General features: G+C 36.5%; 1 protein-coding gene across 7 annotated transcripts in view; it reads left to right on the top strand.

The window, feature by feature from the left end:
- The window catches only part of rdgA (retinal degeneration A), a 63,351-nt gene extending 36,380 nt beyond the window's left edge, over positions 1-26,971 (top strand). The window contains exons 3-13 of one of the 7 annotated variants that reach the window (XR_013059975.1): positions 1,586-2,259; positions 5,045-5,439; positions 6,350-6,732; positions 7,506-7,818; positions 8,173-8,353; positions 9,215-9,610; positions 10,670-10,942; positions 11,299-11,462; positions 12,338-12,513; positions 19,160-19,238; positions 19,558-26,971. Coding sequence is in view for 1 of the 7 variants with exons in the window: in XM_076623962.1 (XP_076480077.1) it covers positions 1,586-2,259; positions 5,045-5,439; positions 6,350-6,732; positions 7,506-7,818; positions 8,173-8,353; positions 9,215-9,610; positions 10,670-10,942; positions 11,299-11,462; positions 12,338-12,387 (2,829 nt within the window). In the remaining 6 variants the exon portion in view is untranslated. Of the gene's footprint in view, positions 1-1,585; positions 2,260-5,044; positions 5,440-6,349; positions 6,733-7,505; positions 7,819-8,172; positions 8,354-9,214; positions 9,611-10,669; positions 10,943-11,298; positions 11,463-12,337 lie in introns of all 7 variants that reach the window. The other 6 variants (XR_013059976.1, XR_013059973.1, XR_013059971.1 and 3 more) reach the window with 6 other exon arrangements.
- Positions 26,972-27,279: the final 308 nt, after the last annotated feature.

Below are 27,279 nucleotides of genomic sequence, written 5' to 3'. Positions count from 1 at the left end.
AAAATTACTTCTCGAATAAAAATGTTCGACGGAGGTATGATACGTTCCACTGGATTTACATTTTGCGCTTTTAAAAAGAAATGAATAAAGTAGAGTGGCTGAGAGAGCAAAGGGACGAGAGAGACGCAACGCTAGAGTGAGATTTGCCCGCAAATGGTCTCGATCGATCAATCCAATTTGGCCGAAGAATAGTTTGAAGGTGTCTGTGCCATCGAATTCGAGTGGTCTGGCTCTAAGATCTCTTTCTCGATAAAATTACGTCTCCGACGAAGCAATTAACCGGTACCATATAAAAAAGGACGGAGAAGAAGAAGAAGAAGAAGAAAATATCGTATCTTCGGATCGTGTAGAAAAAAACGCATAGACTCGTCTCATCTTTTCCTTTCTTCCTCTCTCTTCCTTTCTGTACAAATTGCCCGACTCACAGAGAAGATCGTGGCACGTTTCGGGTGACTCATGTAGGTCAATATAAACCGTGACGGCTGAGCAATATCGGAAAGAAAAAAGTTTTTCTTTGAGAGGAACTGAAACGACGGAGAAGAGGTTCGACGAGGGTCTGCCGACCAGCCTTGACCCTCTACAACCTCTGCCGACGCTCCTCTACTCGACCGCGTTTCTTTCGTCGAGAATCGTCACAATTTTAAAGCACTGTTCGTACATAGTTTATTCAAGCCTATCGGCGAACGATAGAGCTTGATGGTTTTTGTTTGACCTCAATGATCATCGTTTTGTCCCTTTGATCATCGTGTAGACAATGGAAACCGATGACCCTTCTAAATCGTTTGAAAGGTGGCGAACAGGATGACGTGATTTATACGTTCACCATGAATTCCGTGAATCCGCTGTCATCTTCTGTCTTTCCACCCTCTTTCTTTCGTGTTTCCTTGTTTTCTTCCTCTTCTTTCTTTATTTTTGTTTTTTTTTTATTTTTGCTTTTTATAGCCACGCGAAAGTGTGCGGATTCTGTCAACGTTTCCATTTGGACAGGGGACAGGGACAAAGTTTCATGGAGCACAAAAAATTTCCCAGTTCTTGCAACGTGTTCGTTCGTCCTGTGACGTGGCGCATTCATTACATCGATCTCGCGTTCTTGCAATCAACGAACGTGTTTTTGTTACGTTCTATGTACAACTGCTATAGATTATTTGGTGAACGAACATTTGCCCCAGTACGTTCCCTTTTCAATTTAATTTCTATTTCTTCGTTTCGCAAGTGGAGGAAGAAATTTCTGAGCTCGCTGATGCTGTAGAATATTACGTGAAAATAGGGATAACAAAGAAACAAGGGAAATGGGTAGATTACCGTATTCTCGACACGTAACTTTTATCGATTATGCCATTAAAGAGCCGCTAACGAGGTTCCGGCTGTTTTCGAACCCCGTTAAACCGATTTCGCGAGCGCTTCAGCTTTTTCTCTTTCTTTTTTTCGAACAACCCCTACAGACTAAGAGGATTGTACGGAACGTGGATCTTATTTTCCTCGGGTTTTACTATCGTTTACTTCGTTCAACAACGATTTAAAGCGTTATAGACGACCCTGCTGTACCCGAGACATTCTTTAACAGAGAATTTCATTGAAATTGCAGAAACACGGGCCCCGGATGAAATGTGCTGCCTGCAGAGTGGTAGCTCACGCTGTGTGCGCGGTGAGTCTGAACTTCGCTTGTAAATCTAGCTTCCGGGATGTCGGGGTCCGCCAGTATCGGGAACAGACGAACACTCACCACCACTGGGTACACCGACGGTCACAGAAGGGCAAATGCGCAAATTGCGGCAAGTCGTTCCAATCGAAGCTGAGCTTCACCTCGAAGGAGATTGTCGCGGTGAGCTGCAGCTGGTGCAAGCTGGCCTATCACAACAAGGAGGCGTGCTTCAACGTTCAGAAGATCGGAGAAAACTGCGAGTTAGGTATTCACGCGTCTATCGTAGTGCCGCCATCCTGGATCGTGAAGCTTCCCAGGAAGGGCAGTTTCAAGAGTAGCTTGAGAAAATCGCCGAGAAAGAAGAAATCTGGAAGCGGTGCTGGCACTGTGTCCAACAGAAAGAAATCGAAAGAAAAGGATAAGGATAAAGAACAGGATAAGGATCAGGGGATGCTTTGGGTGGTGAAACCTATACCTACGCCATCTGTGAAACCGGTGCTGGTTTTCATTAACCCAAAATCGGGCGGCAATCAGGGAGCCAAGCTTTTACAGAAATTCCAGTGGCTGTTGAATCCGAGGCAAGTCTTCGATCTGACCCAGGGCGGACCCAAGATGGGGTAAGTTCATGCACAATAAATAGACTGACAACTTGGATATATATTTTTATCAACGTTAATTTAAAGATCTGTTTCATCCGATTTAAATACGAAGAGTATAGGAATACGAGGTTTTTCTTTTATTTTCCTATTTCTCGTTTAGAAAGAAACAGCTTTAAGATTTAATACAAGATTGTTGGTACATTTGGTTTTGGAGCTAAATGTTTGACGTACATTGGAAATGTTGAGCCGAAATAATGGTATAGGAACACTAAATTTACACTTAGAATTTATATCAGAATAGTTATGTATTTATTTGATAAGCGATTTCAAAGATATTCATCGATACACACTTGCACGCGTCTCAGCACTTTCTTCCATATTCGACTGTTAACCGACTGAACAGTTTACATTCATTTGTTTTCGAGACGCCGCGCACACACACACACACATACTTCCACACACTGATATTCACATACAAGTATTACTACTACGCAGTTAACCTAGTCTAGCCATAAAATTATACATATCTCATTAGGAAATCTTAAATTACACGCAGGTTTCGATAAAATCGCTAATACAGGGTGGTTGGTAACTGGTGGTACAAGCGGAAAGGGGGTGGATTCTACGCGAAAAAAGAAGTCGAAAATATAGAATAAAAATTTTTTTTTTTTAATTTTTCCATCGTGACAACGATCTACAGTGAGGTCCGTTATAACGTACCGCACGCGTACCCAGCGAAAATTCAAAGTCGATTTTCTCGAAAACAAAGCCTCAAACGAAAACTTTTTATTCTATATTTTCGACTTCTTTTTTCGCGTAGAATCACCCCCTTTCCGCTTGTACCACCATTTACCAACCACCCTGTATATCGGTAGTACGATTGTGACGATTTTTTAAATGTATCTACTTGCGATCCTTTCATATGTTCGCATACTGTATGCTTCTTGTAAATCTTTACGCATTTTGATTTTCCATAAACGAGATATATCCTATAAATATCCGCACTCTAATAAGAGATAAGAGAAGATAAAACGGAGATGGTGTATACGTATATCGATCTGTGGTACTGCGTTCATTCAAGTGGTAAGATATTTCACGATGTTGTGGAATCGTAAATTGTGAGACATTACCTATAGGTGAACGCATTTGACGTGTATCGCTAATTGAAAATATATTTTATATCCACCGTTGGCTATTGTGGATGTTTACGATGGGCAACTTATCTCTCGAACAATTCCTTTGTTGTTCCAGCTTCTCGACATTTTTTTTTTCATTGGAGAAACTAATTTCTTTATTATTTTCTTACGTTGTTTAGTTTCTCATGTTTCAATGACGAATATAATTTATTTAATTAATTTCTTTCGTTTCACTTAATTCGTAGAATATTTACCCTTCGAAGGATCTGTTTTAAAGGGCAGAAACGGAAGAAATATTTTGCATGCTATTTTCTATTTCAGTAGTCAGGGTTATGGTAAGGAATTAGGTTAACTGAATGGAAATTCAGTTGAATTAGTTCATTGGTCTTGTCGAAAAGGCGAGAGGGATATTGGAAAATATGACAAATGAACAAGGGATTTAATTAAAGTTGCACTTTCTGGCTCGCAGGCCTAGTTGAATAAAGGTGAAGCTTTTAGAATAAAGGTCGTCGCTACGGTATTATCGGAACTTCCTTTGAGAGTTTATTCAAAAGTTCTAGCGTTTCATTTGGTTGCTTTCACTACGACACAGTAAACAGCATTGTCTACGAATATACCGTAACTTTGTGCATACGATGATACAAATTTCTTGAAACTTACCTACCAATCAACTTTCCTGTATTTTTCTAACGAACCACTTGTAACATTTTTCCTCGCTATTCATCGAATATTTGAAATGTGTTAATTATGCAAATGAAATTTGCTACATCTGACGATAACGAAAATAGGAACAAGTAGCTTTCTTTTTACTTTAACATTGATTTGCAAGCGATATTGTTGTCGAAATTGCATTTGGTATAGGTATGGACAAACATCGTGAAATGTAGTATGCATGTGATGGCGTTATCGTCTTTCGAAATTTCACTTTTGAAATATTCGTGTATTACATTGAATAAAAAGCATGTTACAGTGGATTGAAAATATGACAAACATTTGTTACGTCGAGTGAAACGCATTTAATAATGCGTTAAAAATTCTTCAAATACGTATCACATACGCTACAAGCTGCAGCTTGATTTTATTAATCAAGTGTTTGAAAATAAAAGCCATCAATCGGTTAGCTTCATTTTATTTCGAACGATTCGAGATATCCAGCAGTGAATCGACGAAACTATTCGGACAATAATTTTTAATTACCAAATACTCGGTGCTAGGTGACTCGTGATAATCACATTTCGGTTAAGTTGTTTGATTTTCTAGTACGTTTTAATTAAATACGTATATTTGTGTGCACGCGTGCATGCACCTTTATACTCCATGTTATAAAATTATTTATCGCATAATATACGTAGACAATAACAAATATCCTATAATCCTACAATTTAATCGACTATTGTTATTATCGATTGTTCAACTACCTTTGCGATCTCTGCGAGGTATATACATGTGCTTGCACTAACTGATCCTTTCTATGTGCAATATGTTTCCAGATTTATTTCGAATTTCACCAATACAATCTTGATAATCATTACAGCGTAAATAAAATTTTAGTCGATAAAAGGTGTCTACAAACGTTTGAATACCTTCGCGAACTTGTTGTTATAACGCGAAAGGCAAATAAAGAAGAAACTGTTTCCTCGAAAAAGAAAATATTTCCTCGCTTTCAGGTTGGAATTATTCAAGACAGTTCCTAATCTACGAGTTCTGGCGTGTGGCGGCGACGGTACGGTCGGTTGGGTATTATCGATCCTGGATCAGATCGGTGCATCTCCTCCACCAGCGGTGGGCGTGCTTCCTCTGGGAACCGGAAACGATCTGGCCAGGGCATTAGGATGGGGCGGCGGTTACACCGACGAGCCAATTGGGAAGATTTTGACGAATATCGGAGAGAGCGATACGACGTTGTTGGATAGATGGCAACTGGTAGTGGAGAGGAATCCTGATGCGCAAGGCGACGATGATAATGGCAAAGGCAAAGAGAATCTACCTCTGAACGTCGTTAATAATTACTTCTCTCTTGGCGTGGATGCGCACATTGCCCTTGAATTTCACGAAGCTCGAGGTTAGTCTCTAAGGTCTCATCCTCCAGCCCTCCCGAAATAGGTTTTCCCTAGCGGTATGCAACAGTTTGTTTAAATTATTTAGAAACGTTCCGTCGGTACCGTTGAACCGTCGAAGAACCCTGCAAAGTAGTTAGGGACCTGTTGCTATATTTCATGCGAACGTCTTTCACTGAAATGCCATATTTTAGACCCCTGAGTGGCCGTGTGTTTTCTATGTGGCTGGGAACGAGAGTGAATGTAGAGTGAGAGGATGTAAGGACGTTTTGAGGGTGAATGGTTGTGAAGGATCGATAGTTTAGGGGTTAGAGAAGCTTTAAGAGAAGATGTGGCAGAATTCTTTGCGAGGTTTAATCCGTTAACCCAGTTGATCTCTTGGCTAGACGTTTTTATAATTATGAAACAGGAGAATTTCAACTGGTAAGGAAATTGGCTATCTAATTGACAAATTAATTTGTCTGATCCGGTTAATAGATTGAAGTAAAATCCTTACATTGTACATCTTTTTGTTATCAAGTATCAAATGTATTTGTAACAAAAGTATATCTATAGCTTCCATTCAGCTCGTTCGAATTAAATGACGATAGTTAAATATAATTAGTTGTCGGATCTGAATATTTCGACTGGTATAAATATTTCAGATATTCCGACTGTTACGAATATTTCAAGCATATCGACTGCCAAGTAAAAATATTTTAGTCGAGTCTCAAAATATAAAGTTGCCTAGGAAAGAGAAAGAAACTTAAGAAACAAGTTAGCCGATAAATCTATTTGCGGAGGACCCTTATTGAAATGCGCTGAATATTTCAACCACTATACCAGTCATAAATGTTATTTCTATAAATGTTGAAAGTTGATCAAATATTTATATGGAAAGACAAAGTAGTATAAAAGTATTCGACTGTTTTGCAGAGGCGCATCCAGAAAGATTTAACTCGCGGCTACGAAACAAAGTGTTTTATGGTCAAATGGGTGGTAAGGATCTCGTGCGACGAAAATGGAAGGATCTCTCAGAATTCGTGACGTTGGACTGCGACGGCCAGGATATGACGCCGAAATTGAAGGAGCATCGAGTTCACGCTATAGTCTTCTTGAACATTGCCTCATACGGCGGCGGAACGCATCCTTGGGGTGCTGCGAGTGGAACCAAGGAACCATCGACGGAAGATGGAATGATCGAGGTTGTTGGTTTAACGACGTACCAGCTTCCGCTTCTTCAAGCAGGTGGACACGGCACCTGCATTGCTCAATGTAGCACAGCTAAGCTGGTTACTACAAGGACCATTCCAATGCAGGTAAATTTTCTTCATGGGGAACCTTTTATCCTCAAGTGCTATGATGAAATATCAGGTCTCGATACAAGTATTCATTTTCTCACGGGGTCTCGACCTATCTCACTGAAACATACAAATTTCGACTTCTTTATATTACAATTATAATTCTTTATATTTAATTATAATTGTAAGGATCGATCAAAAAATTCTAATTACATTTATCGCTTCTGAGTTATTCCAGGAGCTCTGCCAGCCGCGGCAGAGACTAAACTATCACTTGTTACAATCATTTATTATGCTAATATTTCATTAAAAATTGGATATTCGATTATGATACACGACAGTGATTATCTCGCGAGAGTGATTATTTAGATTTAGGAGATAAGGTAAAGTTTGAAATCAATTTTTTGTGTATTAAGGAAACTTAAGAAACGCGCAATAAAAAGCTTGGATAACTAAACGGTATGATATAGCGATTTAGTGAGTTTGAGCGAGTAAATAATAGCTTAGCGTGTAATGAAAAAAAAATACAGAAGACAAATTGCAAATAAATCAGACGTCGTGAACATAGAAAATACTATATTACATAATCGTTTATGATAAAAGTCCAGCTCAAATTACTTTATTTATTTATGTTTCTTGCGTTCTTCTGGCAAACCCTAAGAATATCACAACTGAGATATAGTTTCTCAGATTATCATGAAATAAAAATTTAATCGCACGCCAAATATCATTTATTGTATACAACTAGAATACCTAATTGTATACAAAAAGAACTATAATTCGTACCTTAGGTCGATGGCGAGGCTTGTCGACTGCTGCCATCCATTATAAATCTAAAACTGCTAAACAAAGCGACAATGCTGGCGAAACGAAAGAACGCGAGCAAACCTCAGCAAGACGTCAAACTGGAGAGGTTAAAACTGCCGGTGATGAAGATCAAGATGTTAGATTACGAGAGGTATCATCACGATAAAGACATGTTGAAGAAGGCCGCGACCACATGGATCGCAGATCCACTTGATCTCGACGCCACCACAGACCTAGAATCGCTGAGGAAGATCCTGGCAAAAGACCATAACATGGACACTTGTTGCTTCCTCGACTGTAAGTACGACTATACGGACTGTTTGCTCCTACGATTCACGAGATTTCTTGGCCACATGTAATAACTTTAGATTTCTTTTCTTAATAAAAATTTATCTGTAATGCTTAAATAACACGAAATAATAGTAGACACTTTTGGAAGATTGCTAAATATTTACAAAGAGGGACCTATCGTTTATTTCAATAATTTTTTAATGTCTTATCAAGGTCGTCAGCCTTGAGTAATATTGTGAAGGATTCAGTTAGGGATCGTCCTTTGCTAAAGAATTATTATAAAAAAAAGAGATTTGTTCAAAGGTAAATAATTTTCTGTGCATAATTTACGTCGTACTTACCATTCGGATCAATTTTCAGCGTGTACCGCGGAACGATTCTTTAGGATTGATAGAGCTCAAGAGCAACTCCATTACGTGACTGATGTAGCTGTCGAAGCGGTGTACGTCCTCGAGGAGAGTGCCTCCAATCAGTTGAACGAGCCTGATGGGACGAAGATGTCTACGAGCCAAGAATCGGCAGCCGCTGATCCGTCGCCAAGGTACTTCTCATTCATCGAATTAGAATTTCTTATTTGAATCGTCTTCGATCGATTTGTTATGACGATTCTATCATATGATCCTTCTGCTGATACGTAATCAACATTGTACTGTGCCTTTTGTATTGGTCGAAAGTAAAACGATATGTAATAATATTAAAGCCATTGATGGAACATGTTAATGTTGTTCTTTGTTCAACATATACCGGCTATATAGAATTATTGTAAAAATTAATTCCATCATATGGTGTTTAAATAACTTTCTTGCTTTATCTCTTATGCTTATTCTATTGTTACAAAATTTTAAGTTATTAGTTTACGTTCTATTATAGTAGAAATTCTGTAGACAGAGTCTAATCTAAGACAAGACATTTCTGTAATTTTATCTGTAATTTGTATGATATTTCCCTTACTTAATATAAATTAATAATTAAGCTTTAAGCAGAATGAATTTTGAAAATCTAATATATAAAGCCGTTGATTGATACGAAATGATTTCAAACTTGAACGATACTGTATAAAGATAATTTATATAATCTATATAATGACACATTGAACGAGATGTCAAAATTAGAGAAATGTTTTCGAGTAGTCAATACACTTTAAACAAAGAACAATATCTTTTTATGTGATATAGCAGTATAATTATTTGTCTTTCGTCTATATTGTCCACAGAGAGATAATTAAATAATTCCGCATGTAATAACAGTGATCAAGAGCTACGCAATTATGACTCGTAGCTTCAAAATAAATACCTTGTTTGAACCTTTTATTGCCACTTCACATATTCGTCCGTGTGTCCATGATATCTGTAATGGTAATGCAATCGTATCATTAGATTAATAGAAAGAACGTGTAATATAGCGAAGAACGACCAAAGAAAAATGCAGCCATGACAAACGAGAAGCCTAAAGAAGAGCCAAAGGCGCAGCCAGTTTCGGAACCACAGAACGCAACGCCTGAAACTGCAGCGCCTGAAACTACAGCGCCTGAAACTGCAGCGCCTGAATCACCACCTGAAACTGCAGCGCCTGAATCACCACATGAAACACCACTTGAAACGAAGATACAGGACAAGGATCAGGATACTGCGAAATCTCATGAATCGATGAATAAAGACGCGCCTCAGGATGAATCTCCAAATGTGAAGAAGGAGGAAAAAATATCTGGAGACGCGAACAAGCAAAGCAGTTCCTCAAAATCAATCTCTGCCACGGTTGTCTCACAGTCACAAAATCAAACACCACCTACCTTCATTAGGTAAGCTATCATCATTTGTTAAAGTCAATTTGATATCACAGCACATGAATGTATAATTAGAAGTTTATAGCTAGTTGTACTAATAACAAGTTTATCTTGCAAAGATTGGATTATGTAATTCCATGGGACGTTTATTTAAGAATTTTTTTATTGAAGAAGAGCTACTGATAAGAATGCAAGTTTATATGAGAATGCAACTTTCAATGAAATATTCGATTGAGCAACATTTGAACTGTAAGACATAGCAAAGAGATTAAGTTTCTATCTTTTTGCAAGTTTAAAAATGGTAAAGTGTTAAAAGTTCAAGATGAAGTAAAATTGAATCTCTCGTATGCACCAAGTTGCTCTTCATTTTTTAGATTAATTTTTTTACTTAACGTAACGTAACCAGTGCAAGATAGAAATATAGAAAAGGATATAAAATATGCGTTGTTATTTAGTCGATTCACGTAACCAGAAAGAAAATAAGTAACTTTAGAGAAAACAGTGTTATGTGTATCTGAAATCTCTATCATATGTAAAATCTCCACCTTGAAATCTCTATCTTTAACAATAATACCGCCAACCATTCATTCCGCATTCCTTTTAGCTGCAGGGATCTATATCTTTGAAAATAAACCCGCACGCATTCACTTCCAAACCGACCACTCCAGAGAAACTTTAATTTCGTTCCAGTGCTTAGGATGTTCCTTTTACTTGGTTTTCTTGATTACTGTTGCGGAGGAATGCTAGTTAATACGGTATTATACCGCAGCGAATACGTTCGTTTCTTTCTAGAGTTTCCCTGCGCCAGTGAAATGGGAAAGCTTTTGAAAATATTTAATTTTTTTCTCTTCTTCTTTATCTTTTAACTTCTCCCGTTTCGGTTAACCACAATATCAATTTTTTGCCTTACTTTTTCTTCACAAAGCTTGAAACCTCCGTACTATCTATCCTATAAGGTTTTATATTGAATAAAATAGAAGAAAGTTAGAAATTAAGAAAGAAAAGGAAAGTCAGAGAAGAACGATTAATTTGAATACAAATAGTATAAAGAGGATAAAAATAATTTTGTTCCAGTCCACGAGATAGACTTTTTGGCTTGAGTTCTGAGGTTCACACGTTTCACACGAGATTACTGGAGAAAGCCAGCGATGGTATTTTGAAAGCAGCGAAAATCGGCGATCTACAGGCTTTGAAAGAATTTCACGAGAAAGGATACTCTCTTCTATCCATCGATTCCTCTGGACAAACTGCTCTTCACCTAGCGTCGAGATATGGTCACAAGGATATTGTCAGATATCTCATCGCTTGCGCACCATCGAGTATTCTCAATATGATCGACAACGACAAGTAAGTTGTATGATATAAAAACAGGCAGAAAACGAAGGTCCAATGTATAGAAACGGATAAAAGGTGAACAAAAATTGATGCGATAGAAACAAACTAAACAAACGTGGCTACCACGAAAGGGCAGGAAGAAGGTTTTCCATGACATTTCAAAGTTCGAAGAATTAGCTTCGTTTATAGCACAAGGCATAAATAACCGACTATAAATGCTCTGGCGTAAATCGGAAAATTTTTTGTTCATGTTTCAAAATCTTTTCAGTATATGCAAACTATAATACCGATCAAAGAAGAGATTTATTCCAGGCGCGTAAACAGAGAGCAAACGAAAAAAAAGAATGATCTGCACTTTCTAATTGCAGAGGTCAAACCGCTCTGCACAAAGCGGCTCAATATAAACGTCGTTCCATTTGCTGCATGTTAGTGGCTGGTGGTGCTACTTTAATCATCAAGGATCGACACGGCAACACACCTCGCGATCTAGCCCTGCAAGCGGAGGACCGTGACCTCGCGGCGTATTTATGCAGTAAGTGTTTCCATTTTTTTCTTTGGGTACCCTGTTACAGAAAAAAATATTCCGCTAGTCTAAGTTGCGAATATGATGACGTAGCGAAGCACAGAATGGTAAAAAACTAGGGCCAGTCGAGAGAAATAAAAATCTACGTTAATAGCTTTATCAGATGAGCGAAGGAAACATTTTCTATTTCATATATTGTATTATTTTATGAAATCAGAATGTTATTTTTATCTCTTCCTTCTGAAGATTATATTAATCTTAGTTTTATCTCCGGGTATTACCTCAAAAAAAGAAAAAAGAAAATAAGAAGAAAGTTTCTCTTTCCGATTTTCTAGTCCAGAAGTTGTTAATCTAGATTGAATCTATCTTGAATCGGTCATGAAAATATTTAATCTAGACGGTATATAAAGTGTGAAAATAAGGAATGGCCGATATCCAAAGGAAAGGAAAGGATTCTAGACTCTCATCTTTGATATAATTCTAGGTCATATTATCCCATTTCTTGTTGCACTCTGATGCAATTTGATATAGATAAGTATTAAATATATCCTCCAACGGCCTTGAAAATTTTCCTAGAAACGGTCTCGCGAGAATAAAAAAATATTTTTTGTGACATCTATTCTCCCGATAGTCGTGTATTTGCATGAACTCGGAATAAATTGTTTATCTGTTTTATCTCTCACAATTTGTACAAAGCCGTAATATGAAAGGCCGACGATAAGATTATGCAAAGTTTTCTAAAGAACTATTCCATCGACTGTCCTTCATCGGAAAGAAAGTCTTTGAGAAGCTATTCGATCAAACATCCTATCATACTGAAATCCTTTTTGCCTACGTAATGCTCCCAGTGGATCGTTAAATCGGCTTTGTTCGCTGCTATATAGGTCAAGAGCAGTTCCAGCTGACAACAGAAGAAATGGAGAACGCGCTCTGACCTCCGGCCGTAATTGGTAGAGCCTGAGCTGATCCTGAGTAAAATTCTATCTTCGATGGAACAACCAGAGGGAGATCCAGGCGAACGAACGACGATCGTCATCGACATCGGTCATCAACGATACACGTTCGTTTTTCCTCTCTCTCTCTCTCTCTTTCTCTCTCTCTCTATCTATCTCTCTCTTTTTGTTTGCGTAAGTCGCATGTGATAAATCGATATTTATTCCATCGACAGATTAGCGATGTCGACGCGTAATTTACCAAGGTGCTCTCCAACCTTTCTCGTCGGAGCCTCGAGATCCCTTTCTACGAACGTGTAAATTAATTACATTCTGCATAGGTGAACAATACATAGATACATACGTGTTACATATGTACATACGTACATGTGTTGTATAAAGATTAGGAAACTTTTTCGATCGATTACGAGCCTCTACATGCATACACGTATATATTTTTAAAATCGTACTCTCGTATAGCTAAGGGAGGAAGCGTATAATAATTTGCGTACGCATATTTCCTCTTGATTTACCAACGACGAAACCGCGCGAACAGATTGTCCGCAAATTTTTTCGAAGATAGTCGCACGAATGTCGAGGAATAATACACGCGTGTGCAGAAGATTCAAGTGTAATTAGGAAACTTTTTGCTCATTCGCGACGTCGCTGTTGCGTGTAACGTATCGGCGAGTTTTAAGGGTGTGGAACTTGACGGGGCACGACCCGAGAAAGAAACCGAATTAGTGAGAGGCTAGGTTCAAAGGAATATGATAATTGGAAAAATGAAATCGAGTAGCTGATGTATTATAAAGACTAATCTTCACCGTATTCGTTTGTATGATTTTTTATTTTATATTTTTCTACGTTCCATTTTCTAGGTATTACGAGTTGGCGAAGTATAAATAAACTATCTTTATCAATTTAGCTCTGTCGTTCTACGTAGACGCGATTTTTACAATTTTTCGCCTCCGCGTTTTAGTCGCGAACGCTGTCGTCTTCTTTCAAACGCGGAGGACACGTAGTTTCTAGGGATTAGCGTTCACAGAGTTGGACAGAATTTTTCGTTCCAATTGAAATTAGAATTATTCGTTCGATCAATGTGATCGTTAGGATCGTCGATCCACCGTAGAATTCTCTTTGTTGTCCGTTGAAATTTTTCAGAACACGTTGTTATCCTTGTTGTGCCTCCATAAATTTTTCTTTCTGTTATTACTCGATCGATCGTTCGAGCTGTACGAGCCTACATTCGAGGAAACGTTTTTGATAATCGTGATCGACAAGCGAAATATTAACCGTGACGGTTATTTGTTGAATTTCGTCAAGAAGGAAAGAAGTTCTATCCGACTCTGCTGGTATACAAACGTTTACTTAAACTATCTTGTTAAATTGTTCTCTTCGCTTGTTCTAGGATACCTCGTCGCATCGGGTATACATATCTTTTTCTATTTAAAGAAACAAGTCCCGCGTTAATATACATATTATATATATATATACATACATATATTTTCTACGTACGTTAAAATACTGATATAATATTTATTGTTCTTAAGATACAGAGGTTTCTTCACGATGCTGTTTTTTCTTGTCATGTGAACATTTGTCGAACTTCTTGACACTGCTTGGACACACACACACACACATACACACACACGTGAACACATGCGTACACACGATTACAGACACGATTTCAAGAAAAAAATGGAACTACTGAGAGAAGGAAAGTGTGCATGGATTTAATAGAAAAATCTATGAAAAATATTTGGGAAGTTGGATAATACAATCTACTTTGAAAAGCTTCATACGTGGGATTAGCGTGATATAATCGATTTAACGTATTTGCGTGATCACCTGAAATTTAATCGACATATCTTCTACCGTTATATATGATATCGAGATACAATCAGGAGTTTCGTGATGGAAAACACCGATTCAAACGAAATTGCGCCAGTCAGTCGATGAACCAACGAAATTCTTAAATCGCAGTTTCATGTGGAATCCATAACGGAGGTACCTCCATCAAAATTTATGGACAGAAAAGTTGTCTTAGGATAAAATAATACAATTGTAAGCATCGATCGTAGAATAATTTTCCAACATCTCTTCCATGCCAACACAAGTATTCTTTTATCCTTGTAACACACGTGTATGTTATTCCATTTGAAACAACTAATTGAATATTTCAATCCTCTGCAAGCTCTTTAACACGCAGCTTCAGGGTGTATTTCGATATAATTACACGATAACTTTTAATTCTCTTCAGGCGCATTACAAGCAGCTTTTCCTACGAATTTTTATCGAATTCACGTGCTTGGAGCGTGAGAACGCGATTTAAGGATTCCATTATTGACAAGAGATCCATTGTATCGCGCCTATCCATAAAAATGATCGGAAGTAGCGAAGTCTTCGAGAAACGTAGCCAAGCAGCGACGTTCACCCATTTGAGCGATATTAAAATCGATTGAGAAACGAGAACAAACAGAGGTCGGATAAAAATGATAGGGGGAATAATGATAAACGAATGGATAAGCGATCGAGGAGAAGAATTATCATAACTCGGTACCAAAATGAAAAAAGGGATCAACGTACGAACACCAATTAGCTCTTAAAAAGACGGTCTATCGTCGCTTATTATATTATACTATTACTAGACTACTCTAATTTTATTGTCGAATTATATCGTATAACGTATACATATGGTACTCGTTCGAGCATCGTTCGTTCCTACGGACACGTGAGATCGTTTTCTTCAACACGATGGAGTTACGATAATATACCTTTAGACGTCTACGAGGTAAGTTATACATGTTGGACACCCGCGAACGCGTTCACGAATGTTTAATATCAAATACTCTCTCTTTCTTTCTCTCTTTCTTTGTCTCTCTCTACTCGATTCGCGATAGCGTTAAGTATTTAAATAATCCACTTCGAAACGTATTGTAGATGATAATAATTTCTTGTTTCATGCGTGTTTCGTGTGTATCTGTTTCTGGCGCTCTCATCAGGAAGAGCCGTTTTTCATCTTCCAGTTCTATCGACCCGCATATATTTTTATCGTTAGGCGAATGATCCAAGGAATTCCTATGAGAAACGATCTTCGAACGTTTCAACGATTTAATGATCTAGTGATTCGCGAGAGGAACTCGATATTACAAAATTAACAATCAACGTTAGATCGATGTACGACGATTTATATAAATTGTCCACGTATCGATTCGTCTGAATTTTTTCGATTCGTATCCAGCTTCGACTTTAATCGCGTTAAGAAACGTGAAAAGTACGAGTACGTAGGATGTACAGTAGGTTGGGTGAAATAGATCGAGAGAAATCGTATTCGCGCGTGTCCGCTCCTCGTTTGTCTTTTATCCTGTGTAATTAAACTGATATTTTTAAGTGATCGTGTTAGAGACCGAGATTAGAAAAGTTCCGCGGCAAGGAATCGTACGTGCGTATACGGCCGCATATCAAATAAATTAATTGTAAGTATGTCAGTAGAGAGTGCTGGTATATCCAATATAGCGATGGTGAATCGATTCTAGAAATGCCTTCGAGCGTAAGATACGTTGTTCTGATTATTTTTTATATGTAGCGTAATCACGATGCCTTTGTAACTCTATCCCGGTTAAATTGTGCATCGTTCATCGAACGGACGATCGATTTTCCATTGTATTTAATGCCCCTATTATTTAACGAGAACAAACCTGAGGTCTTACGTTCGATGAACGTCGCAACGATTTAGAGAAGCACGAAGAAAGAAGAAGCCAGAATTGTACGCTGAAACGTAGCTTTAAACATTGGTTGAACGTTTTATTCGATCGAGAGAAGCTTCGTCTCGCTTATTTAAATTAAGCCGAACGAACGGAAATGTTTTAATTTAAATGATATTGAAATTTTCCAAGTTCTCAATGAAACATTCGTTAACTCCAACGTTATTTGAATTTCATTAAAAATTTCAATTAAACTTGCGTTCAGAGTAAAAGATCCTCCCTCGTTCTGTTTTTCGTTTCCATTCCGGCGTTTATGTTCCGTTATCCTCGGTTCAAGTTATCCTAGAACAGCCATCGTTTCCTTTGAGTTTCGTCGAACCGTCACGTCGTCATCTACGTTAACGTACATCGTGATTATAGCCACCCGTGTAAAATTTCGATTCGATGTGCGAACGTTTCTTTTTAGGAATCGATCCACAAGTAAGATTGTCCTTGCGATCGTTCTATCGTTTCTCGCCTCGCGAAGATCCTTCGATGATGCGCGATATCGCGCGTCGAAACGTGTAAATCGTGAAATCGAACGATAAGATTTAAATACTTACGAATCGTGTTAAATCGTCGTGTTATTAAATACGAAAGTTATAAGAAAAGATTTGTTCTTTCTTTTCTCTTTTTCTTTTTCTTCTTATCTCATCTATCGCCTAATAGGATCGTGATGCATTCGAATCGTTTCAATTACTCGGAGATTTCGATGCGCGTTTGCATAACTTCCTTACGGATCGAGTTTAGGCACCGGTTATAATATCCGAATTTTGCACTTTTTGAATCGTAAGTCACGTTCGTGTAGATGTTTCAAAGAATATTTTCCTAGATTCTAAGATCTGTACAGAAGCTATAACGAAGAAATAACGAAGGTTACGATAAATAAATGCTCGATGATGATGTGATCGATCAATGGAGCGAAGTAGTTAACGAAGGATAAACGAACAGCGTTATTAATGTTAAAGTTGAATTTCATTATTAGCTAACGGAAGTTGCGAGTTTATTTTAAGGGATCATTGTTGGAACATTGTGCGGTTAAAGGTCTTTTTTTTCAGATATCTGGGGAATAATGTTTATTCGAGATTACTATAGAAAATAGAGATAAAATAGGAATAATTTTAATCGTAGAATAATACAATATTATTCTTAACTCTTAACGAATATGGAAACAGACAAATACGTGTAAATACTTCGAATAGAAGATATTTAAATTTCATGCCACTTGTTCGTTGCATCAATCGATCGATAATCCCGATATCGCTATAACAATTGTCTCGATAAAAATTTAGTTCTTCTGGAAGATATATCCGCTTCGATGAAAGGGAGAAGAATCTGTTTTACGCGTTATCCAATATCTTTTCGAATCCTGTACATATCGGAAAGTCTCGCACGCGTGTGTATATTGAAATCTCAAATAGTCAGAATTTAACATATTGAATAGAAGAAAAAGGAAAAAGAAAAAAAAGAAAACGATCGATTATATCTGTGGAAATGTTCGACTTTTTTAAAAATTGTCCGTGACATTTTATTCTCGTAACGTAACGTAACGTAACGTCAGTAGTCGATTTATTCGTACGTGCGTATATAAATGTATTTTTACTGAGATTATCACGATTAATCGATGGTCACGAGGCAAACACGTATTAAAGTTTTCACAGACGAATTCAAATTTTCTAATTCCCTGCGATCTTCATCGTAAGTAAGGCGACGTTTTAAACGGTTTTCCATTGCTTCCCAAATTTTTCGACCATTTCTCTTCGAACGTAACAGAACGATTCGAGATTCCCTTTGAACTTTCTCGTGTTAATCTTACGCTTTAACCTTCGTCGACGTCCAATAAAGCGCGACTCCTGTTCTCCCTTTCTTTTCCCTTTTGTATTTGTCATTTTCTTCTTTTCTAAAGCGATGATCAATAGAGAACCGTTCTATCGTGAAAATTCATTGCGTCACGGTGTTTCTTAGAAATTCAACATTCCGGAACAAATGAAAGTGAAAGCGTCAATATAGATTGAAGCATGCTGTTAGTCGAACAACATTTAACTTTGAAATTTTAATGCCAAAGCAGGCATTATAATATTCGAGAAGCATGGAAATATCAGTAGATATTAATGTTGTTATTCGATGCATTTTGAAGCCAGAGGTTTGAGAATAATAGCGCGTTTATGGCGATCGAGGGTAAATTTTTTATTAACGATACCTGAAGATATACAGGGTGATTTACCTGATACGGTGACCCGAATTTATTGTACGCTATTCGTTATACAAAAATGTATATGGCACGAAGATCGCATAATTTCAAGAAGTAAAAGCACGTTGTAAGAATTATTTTTTTCGTTGACGATAGTCATACAAGGTTTTCAAGATCTATATCTTTGCGGTTGTTAAAAGAGTATTAAAATTTGAATAAAAATTGTATGCGTCAAATACGACATAGACTTTCCTTTTTTTTTTTCATTTATTCGTTGTTAAATTTTCCTGCTTCGATCATCGTTGCGTGATTATAAAATTATGTTACGACGTAGCTTGCATTATATGATAAACAATTCCAAGTTTATATCATACTTTTGCTTCCAAAGAGTTTATTGATATTCTAAATTTAGTTAGAATACTAATGAATACATTCTGCGACCTCCAATGGAAACCAAAAATAAAACTTACACCCGGTAGACAAAAATAAAGCTTATATCGAGCAAGTAAAAATATTCTTCCACTTATTTCTTCAGTAAGATGTGCATAAAAGATCGAGGCGTCAAGAAATCGAATCTAACTGTATTATAGGTATGACGACTGGATATTTTAATTTGGAATTTCAGCTTTATTTTCAAGTTCCGTACTATGAATTTTCTCATAGCATGAAACATATTGATCTTGCTCGCAGTCGCTGACAAGAATCTCGAGAAACACTGTAACGCGACGATTAAACTTCATCATCGAGTATATTTCTACAATGTGTATAAAAATACGAAGAAACGTTAATGCTTATATGGAATTTCACGAGATTTATATTATCGTACATGATCTGTTATAGAAATAAGGAGGTTGAAGGAGGAGGAGGGTAACGTTGGCAAAAGATCAAGTGGTTCCATCATCCTTCCAGAAGGACGAATGTAAAATAATTTCATTTTCTCGTTTTTAGCAGAATTCCTCTTATTCGAACGTTATTCCTTTGTTTGGATAATTGCAGCAATAAATAAATAAAAAAACGCCATAAGTAAATTCAGATATATTCGAATTAAAATACTCCAAATTGAAATGCTTTGGTACGAGGTAATTATCGAGTAATAATATTCTTAACTCTTCTATATTGCATTGTCTTTCAGCGTATTTTGATCTGCGAACGAATTATGATAATAAGAATTTAACTTCCCCGCTGCTTACATTGAAATTTATCGCCTAAGATGAAAAATTATATTAAATTCATTCCAGATTTCAGACATTGAAAATGCCATCAGACTGATTGTGCAAGCGAATCTTCTAAAGGACAAATACCACCGATATTGCTGCGAAAGGAAAGAAAGGAAATGTCTCTGTCGATGTATCGCTTCTCAAGGGAACCTGTTACTTTGATTTTTCGAAATAAAACCTTTGTAACTACAATCTCCTTATTTTTTTATAACAGATCGCGTATTTGTAATACGCATACGAACTATCCAATCAAGTAACGAGTAATACGAGTGTTTTTAAAAAAAAATCGCGTATTAAAAGAGGAGTCTGGAAGAAGGATATCAAAGAATGTTAAGAATATCGAAAGAACAGTCTACGGACAAATAAGAAGCTATCTAGAAATAAAGGAGCAAGTATCAATAACTGAAATAATTACTTTATATGTAACTTTGTTAAACGATGAAAATATTCGTATTGCTCGTGGAACGATCTTAAGCGACTACTTAAACGAAGAGATGAAAAAGTCAATGCCGTTCGACGTTCGCGACTGTGTATCGGGTTTAAGAGAGAACCGGAACCAAGAAGATAATGAGAAACGAGGGACGTTCCCGAAAGTTCGAAAGTTTCCTTCAGATCAAATCGACTTATCGATGTAGATAGATAAATATTTTCACTGATTTCCTCTCGGAAAGTAATTTCCTCTTCGTCGTCGATCATAAAACCGTGTGCCTATCACTCGGTTTTAGTATTATTATTCGTTAGGGGAATAATCGTTCTCGTAATCGCATCAATTACCACGCCCGCGATTAGATTGAAATCGCGACAGGCAAAGCTTTCACGCGAGGTCGATCATCAAAACCGTGAAGAAGGACATTGAAGAAGCTATTACTAGTTAATGCATATGAAATGTCGTTTCTCCGGAGTTTCAATTTGATAGGCAATGGACCGGCGCATGAAATTTCCTCCTATCGTCAATTATTCGATTTCAGCGTCAAAGGAAGAAGAAATTTCCTATGAATCGCGTTAGAAATATTTCGAATAAAAATATCCAAATTATGTTTCCTGCGATTCTCTTACATCAGTTTTCGAGAAGATGTTCTAAAAGTGAATATAAACGAAACTTGACATTTGTAGAGCATTAAAAACATATTCTTTACGTATATTTCAATCTTTTAACATACAAATTATCTTAAAGGAAGTTGTAACAACGCCAATTCAAGAATCTCTGAATGTTAGAACTAGCAATTCTTATAAATTCCGAACGATCAAGTTAATCGAGAAGGTGCATTGCATCGTACGAGAATTACTTTCATCGAATAGATGACGTTTCGAACAAACTACGTGTCCTTAAAATGTAATTGGGGAAAGTGACGTTCCGTATGCATCAACCGAAACGAATAATTCCGCGTAATGAACGAATCGCGAACGTATCACGAGTAGAGCAACCAGAGGAACGAGAGTGACAAAAAGGTGAATAAACGTGAAGAATAAAAAGAGAAAAAGGAACAAAAAAAAAAAGAAAAATAAAGAATGTGAGATGATAATCGGAGTGTGTGCGAGAGTATGAGCGTGTAAAAATGGCGCGGAATTTCCCAAAGAGGAAAAAGAAACACAGTATTGCCTTTCTCAGGGACGCGGCCTTGGCCCGTGAGTTTCATCTTAAGTTCTTAGAGCAATAAATCGGCGACAATCACGGCGTTTCGGGCCGAGTTCGCGTCGCTGAAACATCTTCTCGTTTGTCCCGTGTGCGCGTTTCCATTTCTGTCCTCTACGCTTAGAACGACGACGACGAAACCACGCTGAGCCGCGATTCATGTGAATACTTAACTAATTTCGCGCGCTCCACTTAATACAACAGTGCCTGCTCAACTGTCGCAGGTGAGGAACTGAGGAAATCGTGTTGTCGTGAAGTTGTGTAGAGGAAATAAATATATATACATATATGTGTATATATATATGTAATGGTGTAATATTTTGGAAATCAGGCGATCGATTCGCGAAAACTTGAAATTCTATCGAATTTACATATATATATATTTTTTTAAAAAATTGTTAGTTGTTATTTTTGGGGTTTTCTTTCAAGTGACTTCTTACTAGTGAATGAAATTGGAAACGCGAGTGAAATGCAGGAAAAGTTATCAATTCGAATAGCTGTGTTACGATATGTGGCATAAATCTGCACGAAACTCTTGGAATATCCGTTTTTAACAAAAATTTAGTATCTCACGTAGAATGTGAACTTATAGTTTTACGCGTCTTTTAAATAATATACCAATACATCAATAGATTGCGAATCTTTATGTAAATTCATATTCCTATGAATATAAGTAAAAAAATGGAACATAGAAAATTGTTCTACTTATCAGATATTACAGAGCTATTGCTATATTTTGAATATTTTACATATTTTCGAATGTTACGTGTATTCGGTATAAGGTGTTTGTGCAGTCATAAATTCTCATAAATGCATACAAATTTTAACGTATTTAAATATTAAATTGAACGATATCGTTCCATGTTTCTTAATAGTTATTTAATTCTTACGAAATTTCAATCAAACGTGACAATTGTCCTAAGACTTTTGAACGGTGGTGTACGTGTAGATATTTGAATTTTGACGAATCAAAGGTTCACTTATTTGTTCATACACAAAGGTTGTAATAGATTATTAAGATAAAATATGACCTAATTTATTTCCGTAATAGTGTTTCCTTTATTATTATCGTGCTATTATTTTAGAATTATTTACGTCCTCATTATAGCATTATTATTTATATTTATATTCTTATTGCCTTATTATTTTTGTCGTATTATCGATACGAGAATTACCGAATCTGTCAAAATAAGATTAAAAAATTATTGTCTGTTGAAACTATGCAAATGTTTTTATCAAAATTGTATACAATGTTAGCTTTTATCAAGGTAGAAGTATAATCATATATATTTATTTATTTTCAACACACGCGTCTAATATAATTGTTTACCATGGCACATTACAAGTCGGTAGTTCTAATATTAATTAATGTTAATAGCGTTAATGTACGTTACGTTACGCGTAACTCGAAATTGTTCAGCATCGCGTTTAACGTTATCTCCACAAAATCCTATTAATTCACTCTGAATTAATCCCACGATCGTAAAGTATCCACGTCGATACGAATGAGAAGATAGCTAAATTCTTACTAAAATCTCTCCACGGTTTGTAATTTTATTGAAAGCAATATTAATGGAAGTACGATGCATAGGACGTCGATGCACCTTGACATGCGGCAGTTAAACAGGCTTCGATGTATTTCCGGTCCACGCTCGCAATGTCTCGTCGACTATCGGTGGCGTCAGGATCGATGCATACAAGTGGGTTTTGTCGCGTGGATATTTCTCTTTGCGTGCGTATTTTTCTTTTCGCGTGAGCGAAACTTGCGTTTCAAAAATAGAAAAAGGCGCAACGTTATAATCTCACGACGCGACGGTCAATTTTCGCCGTTTGCGAATTCTCGCGTGTCGCTGATGCATTCGCGAGCATTGCGACATTTAGCTGAAGATAAAATTCGCTCGCCCATATCGGGCTTTAGTCGCGTGAAACTTCGTATTTAACGCTTCGCTAACCCTTTCGTTGCTGCGGGTGATTATAATCATCCAACATCGAGCGCTTTCTAACAAAGGTGACTATAGTTACTCGTAAAAATGTCGTATTAGTCGTTAACTATAATTAATAAAGGAAATTTCATATTTTAGCTGTACTATAATTATTTGATACAGCTGTAAATAATGTTTGACGTAATACTGTTGATCATTAACGTTGATTATAGTCATCCGTTAAAATTTCGGATTATTATAGTCACCGGATAATAATACCAATTGTATTTAGTTAACGACCGTGACTGAACATAGCATAGTTTGATATTTCTGGTTAATACATTCACTGTTATTGACGCTCATGTTGCGCTGATTCAAATATTTGAGTAATCCTGCTGACGCAACCACTGACAGAATAATTTATTTAGGGAGGCAAACAGCGCAGTGGCCAGCGTAACGAAACGAAAGATTATTGCTTGAAACGAAGACATTTGCTATGAGAGAAAAATCCAATTCGAGGAATGGGCCATTGCATTTTGGCAGCAGTGAATATTTCAAGCGAGATTTTCGTCTAGAATTGTACAATTTTTGTATTTTGTTATATTACTTTGATATACACTACGAGTCAAAGGTTTGAGATTATTATGTGTTTCATAGTCTAAGAACTTTTAACAATATCAGCTTAGAATATTTTTTAATAATAAATCTGTCGAAACGAAGCAAACTATTATTCGTATCTGCTTTATTTTTACATTAATTTCGAATAAACGAGAAAATTTCAAATTTTTGCTCGATAATGTATGTCACACGGTATGTTTTAATATTTTCCATGATAGATTGAATAATTTATAGAATTTAATTATTCTGACGCATATTTCTTTAGAATTCGTTATGCATTATGTAATACGTTGACTGCTGCCCGATTGTCCTACTATTTCATTAAAAAACAAGTTTGTTTAAACAGACTACAGTTGCATTTAAAAGACTGTATATATTAGTACGTATGATATTAAGGACATTTATTTAATTTAAATACTTTAATTAATTCACGTTGATGGCAGTCAACGTGTCAATCTCGAATGACTCGAATAAAAGACAAAATTTACATTGTTAATAATTTATAACGTGTATAAGGTATAGTTCTACTGTTATACTATCGTTATGCAATAACGAACTATCGTATTAATCGTTAATTGCATTCTAACGAAAGGGTTAAAGTGTGAAATTCGTGGACAATGACAAAAGAGAACTACCCCTTGGCTCTTTAACTAACAGATTTGATACATAAAACCCTAATCTTTCTCTCAGAAAATTATATGTGTGCAATCTTTTTAGCATTGGACGTTGTATCAATCTTGTCGAATTTCGCTAAATCAATTCACGTTCTCTAGCTTTTCTCGCAACGAATATAAGCAAATTTTACGCCTATATTTTTTACGATAATAGGTATGCTAATAAAGATACGATAATATATCAATAACCAGTTACATTTGGATGTTTATGCATCTACCAAAAAATTTACAGAATGCACCTAATAATCCGCCACGTACAAAATATTCAAATTAATAATAAAGGATATAGAAAAATATGCATTTCTTTAGACGTATTTGCAAGAATGCAGATTTGCGTAAACATCCACGGTTCGCGTATTAATTAATATTAATAAATCCAATCGAGTGAAGCGACATTACCACAGAGTAATGACGTTACGAACAGCCTTTCCAATTTATCACGCTTTCTTTGAAAACATTTAACAGGCGCGTTCCTTCGCAAAAATCAATCGCGCGTAACACAGCGAACGAAACTGCATTTCCGTCTGTCTGTCCGTCTAATCTGTCGAAATAGTAAGGGAAGAAAGTGCAAAAACACAGACAGAAAGAAGAGAAAAAGAAAATATAGATTAGGAAGCGTGAACCGATTCTGAAGCGAATCGAAACGGAGCCAGGGGAATGTTTAATCGATTCGCGCGACGATTTTAGCCGGTAGGGTTAAACGTGCGCCACTAATTTAGACTGCAGCTGGTCTGTTTTGACTGCGGCAGAACGGGAAAACAAAAGGGGCACTGTTGTAGCTCGCCGTGCATTGTGAACGTCGACCTAAATACTACGATTTTCCCCTCGGTAACGAGCCGAGCTTAGTCCGTTCGTATTTCATTGTCACGAAAGTTGTTGGGTGGTCTGTTCTATTCCTATATTCTGTCCACGTCAAACGTGGCTGCTTGCCGAAGTTGTGAAAATTCTCTCCGCTGGTACGATCTACGCGGAAGAATCTCAGAAGACTTATTTTAATTTATCTAATCGTCTATGGCTGATCATGATGCTGGTCGATCGTTGAATGACGATTTATCAACAGTCTCGCTGCTATTGACGCGTACGTTGTGTTACTTCGTCCCGTAATTGGTAAGATGGGCTCTGTGAAACCCTAGGAATCGTTATTTTTAACGTCGTATTGTTAACCAACGTATAACTTAATAATTATCGGTCTACGGTATCGTCGTATAGGCCACAGGACGCTTGGAACAGGTACAGGCGAATGTTGGAATTACAAAGTTAAATCGACATTAAATTGTCATCTCTGCGTATACTTTTGGGAAAACTGAATTACACGTGTTACGTTTTGGAGATTTTATTACAAAGCTATTTTATCGACGCGTATGTGTAGGACAAAGAGGAGTCGCGTAACTTATGGACGGAAGTGCATATATATACAATTCATACCTAAGCACGTTTTGCAAATTTCTGGTCATTTCTGCTAAAATGATCGCTACGCCAGTTATGGATTAATCTTAATATTACATTTCTTCTTTTATGTATTTTGATAAAGTAACTAAAGAAACAAACAATGGATATCCTAATAGAGTAAATATCATTAATATATAATAAAGAAATTTTTAATGGGAAAGAAGAAGGGTAAAATTGTATATGCGGTGATCGCACGTCGTTAATAGCAGTGAATATATTAACTGGTTTGTGCTGAATGAATTGAAGATTTCTCGGATTTTTTTTTTTTTGAATATTAAAGAAGGTTGTTTAAGTTTAATGAAAACTGTGAGTTTGGTAGAATTGAATTGATTTAGAGGTAGATACATCTGCATTTTTGTAATCATTGGGACATTTATGGACAATTGAGAAGTTATTGAAACGTATTAAGACTAAATTATTATATTTCAATTCTCAGAGTATAAAGTATTTATATATTCAATACCGAGGTAAAAGTCTCGTTAATTATGTACAACAACATTGAACGTTCTTCTCTTGTCTATATTCGTCAGGATACTCGATTCTCTATTTTAATCAATTCTATCATTCGTATTATTAGGTTTGTCACTGTATTTGTGGATAGACTTCTAAAAATATACTATTTTATTCGTCTCGAGATCTTCTACGATTTACATCGCATTACAGTGAGATTGACGCATATTTTTACAAAATTTTTATACGTTTTTCACCATTGTTCTGTACGAATAGAAAATTCTGACCGATTAATAAGTAAACGTTCCCATATACATAAATGTCCTATGAACAGCAGTGTACATATAATAGCAATTAGATTTCTTGCGTTTATTAAGTATTATTACAGGTAGCTTCTGATTTCTATAATTATGACGATAAGCTCTATACGGGTGATGATGAACAAGTTTGTAAAGTATGTTTGTACGAAGTTGGAGGATCGAATCACAACTTTGTCAAGTAAAAGTGTTTGGCAATAGACAGCGTTTCGAACCAACGTGATTACAGGAACGATCGTGTAATTTGCAATGACTTCTTTAATTGCTGCTCGCTATTTTCTGAGTCTATGTAACTCGTACGAGTAACTTCTCATTAGAAGGATGTATCAAGTGATTACTTTATAAGTAATAAAAAGATTTCTGATTCTCGAATCTGTGCTTTTCTCTGTTTTCCTCAACCTTAAACCAATGCAGTGCACCACGATGTTATGCTATGTTACACTTTGACTACGATACCGTGAATAATATTTATTCCACGTGCGTTACAATTGACACCTTCTATTTGCCTGACGAAGAGCAACACATTTCACTTTTCCAAGTAAAGAATGTTTTCTTATGGCGTGCTAACTGCCGGTTAATCTGCTACACACGATCGGTTTTATTACCCGTACCGAAACACCCTGTATATTTTCAGATTGATTTCAACTTTTATCCGTACAATTACGATAATTGTATCTACT

This window comes from Bombus vancouverensis, chromosome 2 (assembly GCF_051014615.1).
Source record: "Bombus vancouverensis nearcticus chromosome 2, iyBomVanc1_principal, whole genome shotgun sequence".
In the NCBI taxonomy this organism is placed as follows: Eukaryota; Metazoa; Arthropoda; class Insecta; order Hymenoptera; family Apidae; genus Bombus; species Bombus vancouverensis.
This window is presented reverse-complemented; position numbering and strand designations above follow the sequence as displayed.